The sequence below is a fragment of the Dipodomys merriami genome, unplaced genomic scaffold, assembly GCF_024711535.1.
Source record: "Dipodomys merriami isolate MVZ:Mamm:240054 unplaced genomic scaffold, mDipMer1.0.p SCAF_1, whole genome shotgun sequence".
Taxonomy (NCBI): domain Eukaryota; kingdom Metazoa; phylum Chordata; class Mammalia; order Rodentia; family Heteromyidae; genus Dipodomys; species Dipodomys merriami.
Window position 1 is genome coordinate 17,303,216 of NW_027202270.1, and position 19,657 is coordinate 17,322,872.

General features: G+C 54.1%; 1 protein-coding gene across 4 annotated transcripts; it reads right to left on the reverse strand.

The window, feature by feature from the left end:
- Positions 1–11,491: 11,491 nt before the first annotated feature.
- On the reverse strand, positions 11,492–17,374 carry Ctdsp1 (CTD small phosphatase 1). 4 transcript variants are annotated; one of them, XM_070017260.1, is made up of 7 exons: positions 16,567–17,374; positions 15,069–15,217; positions 14,615–14,719; positions 14,422–14,478; positions 13,724–13,816; positions 13,436–13,621; positions 11,492–13,154 (listed from the first exon to the last, which is right to left on the reverse strand). In XM_070017260.1, the coding sequence occupies exons 1-7, from the start codon at positions 16,631–16,633 to the stop codon at positions 13,026–13,028; spliced, it is 786 nt and encodes a 261-aa protein (XP_069873361.1). In that variant the 5' UTR covers positions 16,634–17,374; the 3' UTR covers positions 11,492–13,025. The 4 variants fall into 4 exon arrangements, with proteins under 4 accessions (XP_069873361.1, XP_069873371.1, XP_069873342.1 ...); XM_070017270.1 differs by having other exon boundaries at positions 14,615–14,716; positions 16,567–17,369; XM_070017241.1 differs by lacking the exon at positions 16,567–17,374 and adding an exon at positions 15,524–15,650.
- Positions 17,375–19,657: the final 2,283 nt, after the last annotated feature.

Here is a 19,657-nt window from a genome sequence, read left to right on the forward strand (position 1 = left end):
TGGAGTGGTCCTCTTGCTCACCCAGAGAGGACGCAGCTCTCCTCCCTTCAGCCTTGGGGACACATGGGGAAAAGAAAGTCTCAGCTCTAGAAGTCCTGAACCCAGGAAGGCAAGGCTGGGATTGAACCTTGGGGCCCCTCTAGAACCGAAGGGGATCCTGGCACCTCTTCTTCGCTGTATGACCCTCACTCAGTGAGGCAAATGCTCTTCCTGTCCTCCCCCCTCAGGGGCACAGGCTCCACCTGGAATTTTTATGAGTTACCATAAACTGGTGCGTTTGGACTCTGCTCTTCCACCCTGTCCCAGGAGCCAAGGCGTTCCATCTCCCACCCCTGGACCTGGGGGTCCATCTGCTTTAGGAAGGGAAGCGCTGTGGCCCTCACCGGTGTAAGTCTAGTTCACACACGGGCTTTGGGCACAAACTCAGCACTAGGGGCAGCTGCCCCTCAACCTGCCGCAATTCTATCACTTCTGAACCCTGGTCCTTAGGAGGGTGAGGTGAAGTGGGTTGGAGAGGGCAGTCCTGCTGCTGACCACACCCTCCACAGAGTTATAGAAACCAAAAGTGAGCATGTGTACATACACACGTTCATGTGCTGGGTGTGTGGTGTGAGTGCAGAGTATGCGCTGGTGCATACTACAGTATTCTAGTTTGGGAAGTAGATATACTGCAGGTGTAATTTCGTTTTTAAAAACAATGTAATGCGATTTCTTTGTGGATAAAAAGGAGATATATTCTCTCAATTACATAGGCAAGCAAACAGCAAAGCAAAAGCTCACCTGTAAGCCGGGCACTGGTGGCTCACACCTGCAATCCTAGCTACTCAGGAGGCTGAGCTGTGAGGATCACAGTTCAAAGCTAACCTGGGAAGGAAAGTCCAAGATACTCTTATCTCCAAGATAAGAAAACTGGAAGTGGTTCTGTGCCTTCAGTGGTAGAACACTAGCCTTGAGCTGAAGAGCTGAGGGACAGCGCCCAGGCCCAGATTTCAAGCCCCACACCAACCAAAAAAAAAAAAAAAGCTCACCTATAATTCAAGGAGCGATAACCAACCCAAGATCATTGCTAGAATTTCATTTGGTATATCTCAAATCACTTTCCAGTACACAGGCTATGTGTGTGTAGTATATGTATATAATTATACAATTTCTTTCTTTTTTTTTTTTTTTTGGTCAGTTGTGGGCCTGAACTCTGGGCCTGGGCGCTGTCCCTCAGCTCTTCAGCTCAAGGCTAGTGCTCTACCACTTGAACCACTGCACCACTTGAACTCAGGTCTGGGAACTGACCCTGAGCTTCTTTTTGCTTAAGGCTATGCTCTACCACCTGAGCCACAGTGCAACTTCTAGCCTTTTCTGTTTATGTGGTACTAAGGAATCGAACCCAGGGCTTCATGCATGCTAAGCAAGCACTCTACCACTAAGCCACATTCCCAGCTCCAGGCTTGTTTTGAACCACAATCTTCCAAGTCTCAGCTTCCTGAGAGCTAGGATTACAGGCATGAGCCACCAGGGCTCAGCTCAAACAATTATTGTAATGTCCTCCTCTATCCAGCTTATAGTCACTTTATTCCACTTAGCTCTGCAAGGACTGTAATAGCTGATTTTGTTAATAGAGGATCAAAGCAAGATTAAGCATTTTCTGTTCTCATGTCACTTCCGTACTTTTTGATCTAGGAGAGGCCTTTCCCATTTTCCTCAGGACACTAGCTTATCTGAATCAAAAGACCGTTGTCAGCTGGGCACCAGTGGCTCATGCCTATAAACCTAGCTATTTAGGAGGCTGAGATCTGAGATCAAGGTTCAAAACCAGTGGGCAGGAACATCTGGAAGGCTCTTATCTCCAATTAATCACCAGAAAACCAAAAGTGGTATGTGGCTCAAGTGGTAGAGTGCTCGCCTTGAGCTGAAGAGCTCAGGGATAGTGCCCAGGCCCAGAGTTCAAGCCCCATAACCAACAAAAAAAAAAAAGAAAGAGGGGCTAGGAAGGTGGCTCAGTGGTAGAATGCTTGCCTTGTATGCATGAGGCCCTGGGTTCGATTCCATAGCAACACATAAGCAAAAAAAAAAAAAGCTGGAAGTGGTGCTGTGGCTTAAGTGGTAGAGCGCTAGCCTTGAGCTGAAGAGCTGAGGGACAGCGCCCTGGCCCAGAGTTCAGGCCCACGACCAGCAAAAAAAAAAAAGAAAGAAAGACAGCTGCCTGTAGAATGTCCACACTATAGATCTGTCCTGGTCTTTCCTTATGGTGTTACTTAGTTTGCTCCTTTTCTGCCTGTATTTCTCGAAAGCCTAAGGTACAGCTAGCAGATTCTGGTTAAACACATTCCACAGGAATACTTTCTAGAGCAGCACTTCTCAAACTGAACTATCTTACACATCAGCTATGTAAAATGCACATTATGATTTAGTAGGTTCAGGGTAAGGCCTGAGATTCTGAATTAGTCACCACTCCCAGGAGATGCTGATGTCTTCAGATTATTCTGGTCTTTCAGTAGCATAGTCAAAAGTGATGTCCATACATTGCATAGAGGCACGTAATACCAAGTTGTCCCAGCACAAACTACAGAAGTCTGATACCTTGGTCACAATGGTGACTAGCAGTACTTTTCTTTCTTTCTTTCTTTTTTGTCAGTCATGGGGCTTGAACTCTGGGCTTGGGCACTGTCCCTGAGCTCTTCAGCTCAAGGCGAGTGCTCTACTGCTTGAGCCACAGCACCATTTCTGGTTTTCTAGTGGTTTATTAGAGATAAGAGTCTCATGGACTTTCCTACCCGGGCTGGCTTTGAACCGTGATCCTCAGATCTCAGCCTTCTGAATAGCTAGGATTACAGGCGTGAGCCACTGGCGCCCGGCTTTTCTTTCTTTCTTTCTTTCTCTTTCTTTCTTTCTTTCTTTCTTTCTTTCTTTCTTTCTTTCTTTCTTCCTTCCTTCCTTCCTTCCTTCCTTCCTTCCTTCCTTTCTTTCTTTCTTTCTTTCTTTCTTTCTTTCTTTCTTTCTTTTTCTCTTCTTTTCTTTCCTTTTCCTTCTCTCCTTCCTTCCTTCCTTCCTTCCTTCCTTCCTTCCTTCCTTCTTCCTCCTCCTCCCGCCTCTTCTCCCTCCCTCCCTCCCTCCTTCACCCTCTATTTATGCCAGTCCTGGGGCTTGAACTCAGGGCATGAACACTGTCCCTAAGCTTTTTAGTGTTCTATCACTTGAGCCACAGTTACACTTCCAGCTTTTTTTGAGTAGTTTATTGGAGATAAGAGTCTCATGGACTTTCCCACCCAGGCTGGATTCAAACTGTGACCTCAGATCTCACTCTCCAGATAGCTAGGTTTACAGGTGTGAGCCACTGGTGCCCAGTTACTTTTAAGGTACATTTTTCTTTTTGTAGTTAAAAATCATCTTGGAGTCTACATGGAACACCTGTGGTACTCAGCAATTGGGGAGAACTGAGGCTTGAACCCAGGAGTTCTAGGCTAGCCTGAGCAACATAGTGGGAGCAAGAGACTGAGTGAGCAAGCAAGAGACAGAGAAAAGAGAGAGAATAGATAGATGTTAAAACAATAAAAACAAAGAAGTCAGCCGGGCTTAGCACCAGCAAAAAAAAAAAAAAAAAAACCCACAAAGAACAGAAAACAACAAAAAGAAGAAATCATATTGGGGTAACAGTTTGATATGGACAGCACAAACTTTTTATTTACCACTTTTTAATTCTTTTGAAATAATCATTTGTAACTAGGTGTGTGTGTGTGTGTGTGTGTGTGTGTGTGTGTGTGTGTGTACAGATATGGGGGCTTGAACTCTGGGCCTGGGTACTGTCAGATCAAGAGTACATTTCTTTTTGGGCAATGTCACCCCTTCCCTCACTGTCTCCCAATTCTTCTCTCCCATCCCCACCTAATTACCTTTTTGTTTTGTTTTGTTTTTGTTTTTGTCTGTCTTGGGACTTGAACTCTGGGCCTAGGTGCTGTCCCTGAGCTCTTCAGCTCAGGGAGAGCACTCTAACACTTGAGCCACAGCACACTTCCAGTTTTCTGGTGGCTAATTAGAGATCAGTGTCATGGACTTTCTTTCCTTTCCTGACTTTGAACTGTGATCCTCTGATCTCAGCTTCCTTCTCAGCTAGGATTACAGGTGTGAGCTACCACACCCAGCTTCTAATTACCTATTTATTTATTTATTTATTTATTTATTTATTTTTGGTTGGTTGTGGGGCCTGAACTCTGAGTCTAGGCGCTGTCCCTCACTCTTCAGCTCAAGGCTAGCAGTCTACCATTTGAGCCACGCACCACTTCCAGCTTTTTCTACTTATACAGTGCTGAGGAGTGGAACCAAGACCTTATGCGTGTAAGGCAAGCACTCTATCCCTGAGCCACCTTCCCAGCCCCCTAATTACCTTTTTAATGTCTATTTTTTTCTCAGTGTTGTATTCACTGCTCTAACCAAGGGCCTGGTTTATCATAGGCATGTAACAAAAGTTTAAGGGGAAGAAACAGAATTTATTACTTCTGTCTTAGACATCATATTCAGGAAACAAGGTGTTCCTCAGACTATTTTTTTAAATTTATATATATATATATATATATATATATACATCTATACCTCATAAAATAATTCAAAATACAAACACATATAAGATGCATTCCCTATGCCATCTTATATGACAGTCTCCCAGCTACACTCTCTAGTATTACCCACATCTATGAATGTATATTTGTCTCTACTGTTTTGTATGTGTGTGTGCATGTGCGCTCACACATGCCAGTACTGGGAGTTGAACTCAAGGCCTCCTGATTTTGCTTAATTTTCCCTGCTCCTCACTAATGCTCTGCCATTTGAACCATATATCCACTTCCAGCTTCATGTTGGTTCATTGGAGATAATCTCACAGATTTTTCTTCCTGGGCTGGCTTCAAACCCCAATCCTCAGATCTCAGTTTCCTAAGTAGCTAAGATTACAGGTATGAGCCACCAGCACCTGGTGTGCCAACATTTTTATTTACTTAGTGGGAATAAACCACTGTCACTAACGTGAATCTTGCTTTGTTCCTTTAACAGCATACTGGGCACTTCTTCTCTATCCGCTCATATAGTTCCTGCTCCTCCTTACACCTCTATTATTTTTCATGACTACACAGCATTCTCTACTGTAGATATGGGAAGGCTATTTATCAGTCCATTACTGGGGGACCAGTCCATTACTGGTCTGGCTATTAGAAACAATGATTTATGAACACTGTTTTTGTTGTTTCCCCATCCTGGGGCTCGAAATCTGGGCCTCCCTGAGGTCTCTGCGCTTCTTTTGCTCAAGGCTAGCACTACCGCTTGAGCCACAGTTTTTTGTAGTTTTTTGGAGATAAAGTCTCATGGGCTTTCCTGCCTGGGATGGCTTCAAAATGCTACCCTCGGATCTCAGCCTCTTGAGTAGCTAGGATTACAGGTGTGAGAAAGCCAGTGGTGCCTGGCCTAATGAACACTTTTTTTTTTGCCAGTCCTGGAGCTTGATCTAAGGGCTTGAGCGCCATCCCTGAGCTTCTTTTTGCTCAAGGCTAGCACTCTACCACTAGAGCCATAGCACCACTTCCGCCTTTTTCTGTGTATGTGGTACTGAGGAATTGAACCCAGGGCTTCATGCATGCTAGGCAAGCACTATAGCACTAAGCCACATTCCTAGCCCTGTCCCTGAGCTTTTTCACTCTACCACTTTGAGCCACAGCCCCACTTCTGGTTTTCTGATGGTTAATTAGAGATTAGAGTATCACAGACTTTCCTGCCTGGGCTGTCTTTGAACCACGATCCTCAGATTTCATCCTCCTAAGGATTACAGAAATGAGCTACCAGCACCCAGCATTAAATTATTTTTTTCTGGTCCTGGTGCTTGAAATCTAGATCTGGGGTCTGTCCCTGAGCTTCTTTTGCTCAAGGCTAGTATTCTACCACTTGAGCCACAGTGCTACTCCTGGCTTTTTCATAGTAGTTTCTTGGAAAGAGTCTCACAGACTTCCTGCCTGGGCTGGCTTCAAACCACGATCCTCAGATCTCAGCTTCCTGAGTAGCTAGTATTACAGGCCTGAGCCACCAGCTCATGGTCTTTAAAACATTTTTGATTGATATTATCAAATCACTCTCTAGGTTGTATCAGTTTATACTTCTGTCAGCGGCATTGTGTTGGGTGCCTGTTTCCTTACATTCTCTACTGTACATGTGTGTGTACACATGTGTATGCTCGTGTGTGTGTATGTGTGTGTGTGTGTGTGTGTGTGTGACAAGCAAGTAAAAAAAATACTGCCCCATTCTGGGCTCAGTTAGAGGCTGGTATCTCCAGAGCCAGACTTGAACTCCCCCTTGTCCCTTTCCTGCATCCTTCCAAAATGACAAACCACATTTCCAGCCAAGCTTATCTCCTCTGTCTCACTCATCCTCCTCCCTTCTCTCTTCACTGACTGGGCCCTCCTTCAGGCTTTCAGCCTCCGTCTTCAGGATGTGACTGTGGTTTCCCAATTAAGACCCCTGTCTCTTTTCTCCTGACTTAATTTCCAATATGCACCTCCAAGTTTTCCCCTACTCTTCTCATAGTCCATCAGTGGTGTCCAATGCCTTCAAGAAAAAGTACACTCCCTGTTGGAACAACAGGTTGGGATTATCTGCCCCTCCTCCTTCTGCAGCCTCCTTTCCCATCTTTTCCCACCGGTAAGCCAGTGTTGTCCCTTCCCACCCTTCCTGCTGGGGCTGGCCACTGAGGCTTTGCTCAGTGCATGTGGAAGATTCTTATTCAAGCTACCTTGATGCCTTCTTTCCAAACTCCTCTGTGCCTAATTTCGTCATCTAGCCATTTTCTAATCCCCACCTCACCCCTGGACTGCCCTGTGGGGCTGAGAGGAGATCCTTGCCTGCTTTCCTGCCTCCCACGGTCTCTCAATTACATGCCAGCGTTGAAATCATGTGTTCCTGTTTCTTTCTCCACACTAAGCGTTGTGATGTGCTTTGGTGTGCTAGGATTCTTGTCAACTGAAGAAAATAGGTATTTTTGAAAAGTGTTTTTTTTTTTTTTTTGCCAGTACTAGCATTTGAATTCAGGGCCTTGCCGGGCGCTGGTGGCTCACGCCTGTAATCCTAGCTACTCAGGAGGCTGAGATCTGAGGATCATGGTTCAAAGCCAGCCCAGGCAGGAAACTCCATGAGACTCTTATCTCCAATAAACCACTAGAAAACTGAAAGTGGCACTGTGGCTCAAGCAATAGAGCGCTTGTGCCTTGAGCTGAAGAGCTGAGGGATAGTGTTCAAGCCCTATGACAGACCCCCCCCCCAAAAAAAAAAGAAAGAAAAAAAGAAAAGAAAAGAAAGAATTCAGGGCCTTGCACTCTAGCCTAGGCTTTTTTTCTCCTCACAGCTGGCCATGCCTTGAGCCATACCTTTTGTTCTGGCTTTTTGTTGGTTAAGCCAGCCTGAGCTTACTCTCAAATCTCAGCCTCCTGAGTAGCTAGGATTATAGCAAAGAATCACCAGCACCTGGTATATTTGTTGTTGTTTTTGTTGTCCATGGGCTTGAACTGAGGGCCTGGGAGCTTTCCCTGAGCTTTTCTGCTCAAGGCTAGTACTCTACCATTATGAGCCATATCTCTACTTCTAGTTTTCTGGTGGGTAATTGAAGATGAGAGTCTCATGGACTTTGATGCCTGGGCTGGCTTTGAACTATGATCTTCAGATCTCAGCTTTCTGAGGATTACAGGTCTGAGTCACCAGTATCTGACTTGGTCTAAATATTTTTATTCTGCTTTGATAGCACTAACTCCATTTTGGGTTTTCACTGTAACTGAATCAAATGGCTTGTTGATAACCACCAGGACAATGATATGCCAACAAGATAGTTGGTAAAGCCAGGCACCTGTGGCTCACACCTGTAATCCTCACTACTCAGGGGGCTGAGATCTGAAGATGAAGGTTCAAAGCCAGTCCAGCAGGAACATCCAGGAGATTTTTACCACCAATTAACCTGGAAGTGGCCCTGTGGCTCCATTGGTAGAGTGCTTGCTTTGAGCTAGAGCTCAGGGACAGTGCCCAGGCCCAGAGTTCAAACCCTACAGCCAACAACAACAAAAAATACTTGGTGAGCAGAATTATCCCCTCCTAAATTGACCTCAGGAAGTTGAGATAATATTCTTATGAGAATACAAATGAGAAATACCTTCTCAGTGTCATTTGACTTACATTTCACTGACTTTGATCAAGTTGTCACTGCCCCAGCATTAGCCAGGGGGCGCTCTGCACAGTAAAGAGTCCTCGCGTCAGTGACTTGATAGCATTCCAGACCTTTTTAGTATCACTGGAAGCAATGGTCTCCCAGGCATTTGAACAATTTATTCCATGGATACCCAGTGTTTGGCTCATTACCAGAACTCTGATTTTGAGTGATTTTTCTTTCTTTCTTTTTTCTGGTCATGGGGCCTGAACTCTGGGCCTGGGTGCTGTCCCTCAGCTCTTCAGCTCAAGGTTAGCACTCTACCACTTGAGCCATAGCACCACTTCTGGCTTTTTTTTTCTTTTTTTCTGCTTATGTGGTGCTGAGGAATCAAACCCATGCATGCAAGGAAGTGCTCTACCACTGAGCCACCTTCCCAGCCCCTGATCTATCTTTCCTTCCTTCCTTTCTTTTTCTTCTTTCTTTCTCTCTTTCTTTCCTTCTTTCTTTTGGATTTGCTGAGGGTTTTATTTGTTTGAATATTTGTGGGGCTTAAAATCAGGGCCTGGGTAATGTCCTGAGCTCTTTTGCTCAAGGCTAGCATTGAGTCATCTTCTTTTGCCTACTTTTGCCTATATTTTCATGTACTTCTTTTGCTTATTTCTGCTCATCCCATTTTGTGTGCACTGCAAGAAGCCAATGAATTCTAGAACTGGTCATTTGATTGAGAGCTTGTCCTTTTTCCAATTATGGTTATGGAGGTTAAATTGTCACCAGGTATCAGGAAAACCAGATCACAAAGGTGATACTGCAGAGTATATTCTGATTCAATCTTAATTAGACTAAGCAGACTCTGATCAGAAAGTCTCTAAGTGCCCTCCTTCATTTATTAACTTTCCAAGATTAAAGCACTCTGCAGTGACAGCAACTCCAGGGCTGACTCACCCTCAGTACTCATCCTCAGTACTCCCTCTCAGTACTTGGCTCATTTGTCTGTGTACTCTTGTCTGCTCCAGTAACGGGGGTGTGGCTCCCACATCAGTATTGGAACCTCAGTGGGTCATACTAAGGTTCTGGAGATCACAAATCAACTGGAGACAGAAGCCAGGAAGGACATTATCCCACTGAGGGAATCACAATAAAGAATGAGGAAGTCCACCAGAGAATAAGCAATTTATGAGATTGATGACATAGCATCAATTTCTTTTTTCAGTGTTGGGGGTGGAAACCTAGGCTCAGGCAAACCCTCTACCAGTGAGCTACATCCCAGTCCCTAATATTGGGCATGTTAACAGGTGTGAAACACAGGCAAAAATCCTGATATCTCAACATTCAGGAGACTGAAGGGCTGGGAAGATGGCTCAGTGGTAGAGCGCTTGCCTTGCATGCCTGAGGCCCTGGGTTCGATTCCTCAGCACCACATAAGCAAAAAGAAAAAAGCCGGAAGTTGCGCTGTGGCTCAAGTGGTAGAGCGCTAGCCTTGAGCTGAAGAGCTGAGGGACAGTGCCCAGGTCCAGAGGTCAGGCCCCACGACTGGACCCAAGAAACAACAACAACATTCAGGAGACTGAAGCAGGAAGCTAATGACTTTGAGTACAGCCGGGGCTACATAGTGAAACCCGGTTAAAAAAAAAAAAAAAGCAACAACAAAACAGAACAAATCATTTTTCTAAGAGGAAAGACAGGAGGGAGGGAGGGAAGGAGAGGAAAAAAGGGAGGAAAACACTTGTAACTGCTGTTGAAATTGTTCATTGGCTCATATCTGTTTTATGTTCATATTCTTAAATCTTTCTTTTCGGAGTCTTTCTTTAAATTAAGCATGCTTCTGTTATGAACACATTCAGGAGTCACCTAAGGTTTAAGTGAAAAGGCCACTTGGAAGCCTCAGTTCCTACCAAAAGGACAACAACAAAACAACCCTCAAAGACCATCCCGAGAGTGGATCAGTAACATCCTAGAGAAATACTACTCCGTTATTAGTATATATGTATCTATCCCCACACCATCCCCCTCCTGAATTTATCCGATTATTGCACTGGGGCATGAGTTCCTTGAGAGCAGAGCGCAGCATGCTCTGGCACCGTGCCTGGCACAGGGTAGCACCTACACTTGTGGTTGAGTCTAATCCGGGGTGGGTGGCGGGCGTTGAGGAAACCTGTGGTCTCCCTGAAGCTGGGTGCCCTGGGTGTCTGGGCCTTGGGGATGCAAATCTGAGGTGAGCAGGGTTTGCATAGAGAGCAGGAAATAGCGCAGGACCCCAAGGGCGGGCCAGCCCCAAGCCTGGGAACTGATCTTGTCAAAGGCTTTCCCAGTGTGATTCAGACTAGGAGCTGGAGCCAGGGTACGCGGGCCTCTGTTCCCAGGTGGGTGCTTTCCAGGCTTTCTGTCCAGTAAATCGTGAAGGGTGAGGGTCTGGGAGGGATAAAGGACTTCGTTATACCCCCTGCGCCCAGATTTAGGGGTGATCCACACTTGGGTACGAGGAAGCTTGGGGCTAGAGTCACCAGGGGAAGGGCTAGGAGAGATCAACGTTGGGATGCGCACACCCCCCTTCTGCCCTGCGCGTGGAGGGGCGTCACAAAGTTCCCACTCTCAGAGTTGGGGTAGATGGAGCTAGTCTCTCTCCAGAGACCCTGATGCAAGGGATGCACAAGCCGAGGAGGGCGAAGCCCGAGGAGCCCAGCGAGGACAGCCAGCCCTCCAGCGGTCAGCTCGGGCGCCAGGCGGGCGCAAAGCTGCGGGGCAGAAAGCCACTTCCTGCCCCGCCCAGCAGAGGAAGCGCGCGGGCCCCTCAGGTGGGCGGGGCCCGGAAGCGGGGCGGAGCCGGCGCCTGGGCGGGGCGCGACCAATAGGGTCGCGCGGCGCCCAGGCACCGGCCACGCCCAGCCTCCCCGAGCAGCCCGCGGATCCCCCGAGCGGACGCACCGCCCAAGCTAGCGGCCTCCAGATCCGCCCACGTCAGCCCGGCCGAGCCCTTCCGCCTCCGTCGAGCGCGGCCTCCCGCCGGCCCCGCCCCGCGCGCATTCCAGGGACGGGAGGCGTCGTCGTTTCGCTGTACGGCGAAGGGACCCTGGTGCTCGGCCTCCAGGTATTTAAGCAAGTCTGCAAAGAGGGCCTGTCTCCATTTTGCAGATCCGGGCGCCCAGGCGGAGGGGCGCACGCCAGCAGCGCCCCGGATGCACAGGCGCGCCCCGAAGCCGCCCGCTCCCCTCTGCCCCACTCCCACGACGAGCCCCAGGCCTCGAAGCCCCTGCCTCCAGCCCCGCCTCGGGGAGAGCAGTTCAAGTCCCCGTGCAGCCACCTCCCCCTTCCCCCAAAAACCACAGGAGCAGATAGGGGGCGTCCGGCTTTCTCTTTTAGTTCGTAACACACGTGAGGCTCTCGAGTCCGAGAAGGCACTTGAAAACGGGAAGGTCACCAGGTTCCCACCAACCAACGCTCCGCCATAACCCTCCCTTCTCCCCGCCCATCCCTTTGGCACTTAACCGTTAGACCCCGGGGAGAGTCCAAGGCCTTCACCTCCAGACTCAGCATGTGTGCGGAGGGGTTTTAGAAACAGAGAAGTCAAGAGTTGGAAGGCAGGGTGTCCAGGGAGCTTCCCCCAGCCAGCAGGGGGCGAGGGGGCTGTAGGGGGTGGCTTGGCACCAAGGAGGGAGACAGCTTGGCCAGGCTTCCTGAAGACCTCCCCCTCCCCCCAGCCCCACAGAACGTTCCCATCTCCTGCAGATTCCTTAAAGGCACAGGTGAAGTCCGGGGTGGGTGAGGGAGGCACCAATTAAGAGGATAAAAATTCCCCCAACTCCCTTAGCTGGTGGGCCTAGCTCCTTGCCAGGCACAGAAGGTGCTCAATTAATATATACTTTTTTTTTTTAATGATAATAATAAAGGGACTGTGAGGGACAGAGGACAAGGCCTGCAGCCCCTAGGCCTAGCTTGTTCTTTTCAGAAAATAGCAGTTTAAAAAATGTAAAAATCCTTTCCCTCCCCCCCCCCAATTTCTGGGCCCAGGAAGGTTGAGGGAGGGCCATCTCATTGTCAACCCTTCCCGCTCCTTCCCTTAAAAATCTATATACACATATACATACATATATATATATGGCACCACAAGAGGGTCCTGCCTATTACCCCCCCACACCCAGGCCACAAAAGCTGGGGGAACGAAGTCCCAAGGCCTTGGGGTAGTTAAGGCAGAAGGAGTCAGGGCTCAAGTGATGTGGGCCGGAGCCCTGCCATCAGCTTGGAGAAGCTGGACTTTGGGATTTTGAAGATAGAACCCCAGTTACTTTTATAAGTGGTAACAGAACTCCTCTTTTCTCCCCCACTCCCTGCAGAAACTGGTGTGTGTGTGTGGGGGGGGGTGCTATCAGTCCCAAGAGAGGTGAGCCAGCTGATCCCAGGCCAGCCTACTCTGCAGTGAGCTGTAGGCAGCTCCAGGGCTGGTGGGGAGAAGGGGGCAGAGGAGCTCTATGTAAGGCACTTGGCGTCCATGGTTCCCAGGCTGGGGGTTTGAGGCAAGAGGCAACAGAAACCCTGCCCATCCCCCAAAACAGCTGGAGCTAAGGGGCCCGATTTGGCAGTAGAGAAACATGGCAGCATGAGAAAGAAAGAGGAGCAGCAGGCAGGGCCCTCCAAGTCCCCTGAAAAGGAGAAAGGAGGTTTGAAGGCACTGACTTGGGGGGATGCCCAGGGGCTCATTGTCCTTGGTGCAGCGTAGTGGGGTCTGTGGGGGAGACACCGGCTCCCCCGGGGCTGTGAATGTGGTGCAACCCCATAGATATTCTTAACAGAGCACAGGTGGCACCCACAGTCTTCATGGGAGGCGGTGTGGGCCTCAGGCAGGGGCGGGTCCTGGCCCCATGGCACCTCACTAGCTCCCAGGCCTCGGCTGCCTGAGCACTGAGTACACATCGTCCACTCGGCTGAGCTGCTCGAAGAAGGGTAGCAGGTCATGGAGCTCTGTATCACTCATGTTGTCAAACCACGAGGCCACTGGAACCTGGGAAATAGGAAAGGGGGGGGGCGGGGAGCCCAGTTTGTATAGTGTCCAGGTCAGCCTTCAGCACACTTGGTACTGTGTGCAGAGCACTGTGCTGTTTGTTATTCTAGATGCACAAGTAGGCATGGAATGACAAGTGAAGCACAAGGGAGAAGGCAGGTAAAAGCAATGGACAGGTCATGTCTCCTAGCCCTGCTCCATCTCGGGTGGAGAAACCAAGGCAGCCTACACAGGCTCTTGCTCTTGAGCCTCAGCCTTCCCTGGGTCTGCGGTGCACTCACAGCATTGTCAGGATGGAAGACATAGGAGGCCGGGGAGTTGTCCAGGATGAGCACCCGCCGAAGGTCTCGCCCCAGCCTGCTCAGATCCTTGACATAATTCCCCCGATGGAAGACGCAGGATTCCCGAAACAGCCGCGCCCGGAAGGCCCCCCACTTGTCCAGCAGGTCAGCTACTGGATCTGCGTACTAGGGGTGGAAAGTGGGTCATCTCAGGGCCAGGAGTAGCCCAGGGCTTTGGGTGGCAGCGTGCTGAATGGGAATGGGAAGGCCCCTGGGGGAAGGGCTTACCTTGGCAAGGCTGGCCGTGAAGAGCACACACTCAAAGAGCTCGCCCATTCGCTGCAGAAACTCATCCACATGCGGCCGCTTCAGCACATAGACCTGGGGGGTAAGCCAGTGAGGGGGCTGCCGACCCTCAGGCTGGGAGAGGGTGACGAGGGCTGGAAGAGGCCAAGGCCCAGGGAGGCTAGTCCAGACCCTATACGCACCCCTGGCCAGCCATCCTGCCACCCACCCTCCCAAAAGAATAAAAAGAAGTTTCCAGTCCCATCAGTGCAGACCCCCTCTCATAGGTGGGTCACGAATTCCCATTTCCTTTCCCCACGCTGGCCTCAGCCAAACGAAGAAACCTGTATCTGTCCCCTCACCCCAAGGCTGCAGAGCACCGGCCCCCGAGCCAAGTAATGGAGAACAGGCTGGACAGCACACAACCTATCCTGAATTACTTGAACTGGGTCCCGGGCAGGGGTGGGCAAGAGGGTACAGCAAGACAGGACTGAGAGGAGGAGCCCACTCTCTACAGGCCTGGAGTCTGGCCACATCACTAGGGCTCTGTGTAAGCCTTGGGCAAGTTTCACACCCTCTCTGGACCGGGGATATTCCACATCCACCTAAGTACCATCTAGGGATCTCTCCGGGTTGGTAGAAGCAGCCTGGGGTCTTGAGGGTGAATACCACGCCCGTCACCTCCTCCCCCTGCCCCTCACCTGGTGGACTACCCCATCAATCTCCACAGGGATGATGAAGTCAGCGTTGTTCACTGGCTGTGGGGGGGGAAAAGATCTGCTGGAGCTGGGATGGGGAGCTCCAGGGGGTCAGGGCCCAGCGGAGACCTCCCTCCCTACCCGGGACAGGGCTCCCTCACAGACTTGGGGCTGAGGGTTGCTGGGGAGGGCCTACCTTGAAGGAGCTGTGTACCAGGGTCTCATCCAGGTCGATGACCACGCAGATCTTATCTGAGTCCTGGGCCTTGGCCTCAGGAAGCAGGTACTGGACCGGGGTCTGCTGTGGGGAGTGGGGGGCTGGTTGGGGTGTCTCCTACTCACCCTTCTTTCCCCTGGCTCTGAGAACCCACTAGGGACAATGAGACATTCCATGCCCTGCCCAGCCTTGGCCCTATGAACCCTGGGCCTGGGGTGAGCCACCTGGCTCTGTGAGCCCCCCTCTCACTTCCAAGGAGGGAAGCATTCAGAGTTCTGTAACTGGGCAGCGTTTGGGGGTGGGCAGAGGTGGTAGAGAGGGGATAGTGCTTGGCTGGGTGAGGCTGATGCCCCTCCCCTCAACCCTCTGAAGGAAGGGCGGAAAAGCTTAGCGCGGAGACCCCTCCCCCAAGCCCCTGGCTGTCACCACGCACCTTGGGGATGGTGCCATTCTCCTCCACAAGCAGGGGAGCTCCACTATGGGCAGGGAGGGCCTCCCCGTCATCTCGGCACACACAGCAGAAGAGCGAGTGGAGGAAGCCCCTATTCCGGAGCTTCTGGGAAGCAGCTGACTTCTGGTCACCTGAAGAAAGGAGGCCCAAATTGAGGAGGGGGTCTGCAGAGGTGTGCAACACACATGCGTCCAGGTGCGAACCCTGGAGTAGGGACCACAGATCTTGCAATGCTCTTGGGTCAAGGGGACGGGCACGCACACACACACACACGTACGGTGGGCCTTGCACTTCCCTGGAATGCCCCTGCCCCTTAACCTAGGCTTTGCTCCAGGTCCCCTGCAGCTCAGGGTCAGGAAAGCCCAGTGTGCTTTATGGAGTGATCAGCCTGGACCAGGGAGATAGATAATTTCCCCCCCACCTCAGGCCTTCATCACCTGACTCTACCTCACCAGACCAGTCCCAGCTCAGGAGGGCCAGGGCCCGGGGCCCCGCCGTCCACTCCCACTCCACCTCCATCCGGTCTACCCCGGGGGTCCAAAGTCCTCCGGGAGGCAGGGCCAGACAGGAGGTGTAGTCCTAAGGTGAGGGCCCAGTGTCCCGGAGCCATCTGTCAGCCCCGCCCCCGTGCTCGCCCGCCCAGACCTCCCACCTGCGGCCTGGCAGGGGAGTGCTGATTGACAGACCCTCTCCACCGCCCCGCGCCACCTCGGCCCCCGAGCCCCCAGCGGAGCTAGGCCCGAGCGGAAGGAGGGCAGGTCTGGGAGGTCTTCCAGGCCGTGAAGACCGCACCGAGATGATGGGGGGGAGGGGACGGGACAACAAGGCTGGCCCCAGGGGCGTCGGCTCGGCGGGACCGTGCGAGTGTGCACAGGCCCCGCGCCCTGGCGCCCGCAGCCGGGGCCCGCGAGCCCGCCCCGACTCTGGGTTCTCGCCGTGGGAGCCCAGGCGACTGTTGAAAAGTGCTGCTCCCCCCACACACACACTGGGGCTCTGCGTCTCCGCCCGTGACGCGCGAGTTGGCAGGAGCGTGGCCGTGTGTTGGCGGGAGATCCCGCCAAGCCGCCGCAGCCCGCTGTCACCGCGAGCCCCTTCCCCAGGCCGGCCGGACCCCAGCCCCGAGGGGGCCCGAAGGCGGCCCTCACCCCCCAACTCCAGCCCCCTTGGCGCCAATGGGGGGAGGGGGCGACGCCCGGGCACCGCCAGCCCGGAGCCCCTTTCTTTCACCCCTGCCTCAGTTTCTCCACCCAACACACCTAAGAGCTCTAGACGCGCCTGGCCCCGCCCAGCCTCAGAGACTCCAGGAGTTCAAACTCTCCCGGCTCCCTGGGGCTGGGGATTCGGCCCAGCCCCGGAGGGCGCCCCGGGCGGCGGCGGCGGCGGTGGCGGCGGCAGCGCGGGGAAAGATCCCGGCCCCCGGCCTCCTCCCCTCCCGCTGTGCGGGCCGCGGGCCGCGGCCCCCTCCCCGCCGCCCCGGTACCTTTGCCCCGCAGCGGGCCCCGCGCCTCCTCCTTGCTGATCTGAGTAATGACGGCCGAGCTGTCCATGGGGCCGGGCGCGCTCCGCTCCGGCCGGACTCTGGCCCGGGCGCCCGGCCTCCCCCCCGGCTCGGGCCGGAATCGGGGCGCGGGGGGGAGGGGAGGGTTGGGAGGGAGGGATCCCCGCGAGCTTCGGAGGGGAGGGGAGCCAGGTTCTAAGGGGGAGGGGGAGGGAGGGGGCACGGAGGAAACTTTGTTACAACATGGAGTTTCCTCCCCGCGAGGCGGATGCAAACATGGAACCCGGGCGCCGTTTCAAGGCTCCCCCTTAAAAGGGCAACGGCTTCGGCGTGACCTGGCCTCGGCCGCGGCTCTCATCACTTCTGGGGCTCGGGCGACTCGGCGGGCGGGGAGGCGGGCCGGGTTCCTGCCGCGGTCCAGGGGGCGTCGCCTCCCTTCCTGCCGCCCGACGCAGCTTCTGCGGCTGCGTGTTAGGGCCAGGACTCGGCCCACAGTCGGGGCGGTGGAGCGCCGAGGGCCTCGGCCCGCCCGCTCGCCCGCCCGGGGCGCCCGTGCCGGGGCGGGCCCGAGGGCGGCGCCTGGGCCCGAGGGCGCGAACCTAGCCTTTCCGTGGTTTGCTCCTGGGGAAGGAGAGTAATGCTAACTTATCTGAGAAGTGGGGCTTCGCGTCCGGCGCTCGCGGGGAGGTCGTGGGCGAGGAAGCCGTGCCCAGCCCGCAAAGTAACGCTCTCGACTTGAAGGTGACCGTCACCGCCCACTGGTCTCGGGGGCGAGGTAATCCGAGTCTCTAGAATGTGAAAAATCCGAGTCCGTGTCCAGGCACGCTCGGCGTCGCCTACCTTTCCAGACGGCCTCACCTGTCGCGCCCCCCCCGGGCGGCGCTGGAGGACGCCCCACCCCTGCGAGCTCCTCCTGCCCCCGAGACCCCGGCCGCGTCGGGATCGCCGGACGGCGTCCGGCCCTGCGGCGGCCCCGGTCCCGAGCGCTCAGCGCAGCCTGCAGCCGCTTGCGCGGGCCGGGGCTCCGCATTTGCGCACGAGTTCCTCCCACGGGAAGCGCCCGAGTCTGGGGCTCTGAACTCGGGGCTGGGCCGGTGCCCCTTCACTCTTGGCGCTCAAGGCCTGGCGCTCTACCACTTGAGCCACAGCTCCACTTGTGGTTTTTGGATGGTTATTTGGAGAGTCTCCACAGATTTTTCCTGCCCGGGCTGGTTTCGAACCTCGACCCGCAGGTCTCACAGGTGCCCGGCTACATCTCCAAAACAAACAAACCAAAACAAAAACGCTGGTTCGTGAAGTCCCCTGCACCCGTCGTCAGCCCTGTGCGTCCACAGTTTTTAAAATACTAATAACGCCAAGCCCCGACAGGCCCGCCGGGCACCTCCCCCTCCGCCGAGGCTCCGCGCGCGGGGCGGGGCGGCGCGGCGCGGCGGGTGCGTCCCGTCCCGTCCGGCCTCCGGGTGCGAGCGCGCGGCGCACGTCCTCCGGGCCCCGCCGAGGGGGAGCCGCGAGGCGCCCGCGCCCGGGAGGTCCGCGCGGGCGGGGTGGGGCGCGCGCGCCAGCCTCCACGCCGGGGCGCGCTCGTGTCCCCGAGGCCGGGCCCCGGGTGCACTCAGTCCGGCGGCGCACGCAGACTCCCATCATTGCATTGAACCGTCTTCACCGCCAGCATGTCCTCAGACCCCGTCGGCGTCCCCCTCTCTCGTGTGCCCGGTAGAACGACCCCATTCGCGTCCCATTTCGCAGATAAGAAAACTGAGGTCCCGGACGAGCGGCGCCGAGGCCGGGGCGCCCCCCTCGGCGGAGCGCCGTGCCCCGCGCGGCCGGCGGGTGGCGCCTCAGCCCCGTATCCGGATGCTCGGCCCGCAACGCCCCGAAAGGAAGTGTGACCCCGGGGCTGGGCAGGGCCGCCGCTTTCCTCTCTAGGTGAAAGGTCGGGATCCCAGCTTGCTTTCCCGGGGACAGCCCTGGACCGGGCGAGGGCTGCTGCATCCCTGGCGCCATTCACAAACTAGCCACCCTAAGCCAGGGGTGTTAGGGGTACTGCCAGCACCCCCCCCCCCGCATTGTCACCCCTGAAAGCCCTCGCCGAGATGGGTCTGTTCCCCGTGGAGACAGCCCAGGCTCAGGCATCTGCTGAGAGCCCTTTGGGTAGGAGTGTCACTGGGTAGGAGGCTGGGCCCACCCCAACAGCAGAGGGTAGCTTTACCCACTGAATCCCTTCCGAGGTCGTTGTCTAGTGGGTTTGCTTCCCCAGGAAGAGGAGAGGTGAGGCTACGAGGGGAAAGGAACGGTGGGGAGGTAGCAGGAGCTGGTGGACCAGGGTCTCCAGCCAGCACCTGCCTCGCAGGCCCGGGAAAGTGCAGAAAGGCAGCGCAGGGGGGCCCTAGCAGGCTCCTGGGGGGTGGCCAGACCCCCTGCTCACCCTGGGATCCAGGTGGAGGAGAGGCTGGAGGAGAGCCACCGCGGCTCCCCACCCTCGAGTTCCACTGGAAGCCCCGGGACCAGACCCAAACCCTGGCCTTTCCGATGGGAAGTGACTGACCTTGGCCTGACCTCATCACTAACCCTTGCCCTAGGCCCAGAGCAAACCTCCTTTTCTGGCCCTCCTTATCTTCCGGAGCCCAAGTCCTAAATCCCCGGCTTAACTGTTCCTTTGCGCAGCCCATCCACCCTGGTCCCTCTGCCCCACCATATCTGAAAACTCCCCAGAGGACTGCCCCGCATTTGCCACTCACCAGAAACCCCTGTCCCACTCTCTCCCCATGCTGCCCCCTTCCTGTTTAGCTTTCAAAACCCTGTGGAGCCCAGCGCTGGATACCTTGTGATCTTAGGGACCCAGGAGGCTGAGATCTGAAGATCATGGTTTAAAGCCCTGCTCCCCTGAAGAATTGAGTCCTGCCTTATTCCCCAGGGTCAAGCAAAGTCCCAGGTATGTGCTCAGGTGCTTGTCCACAGGCAGGTCATTCTGAGCTTGACCCCCCAGAAGTAACAGCCCCCACACCCAGCATTCCTCTGTGGGCTGGGCCAAGGACAGCGCTCTTGTTCCCAAGGAGTTTTATTCTCTGCTTCC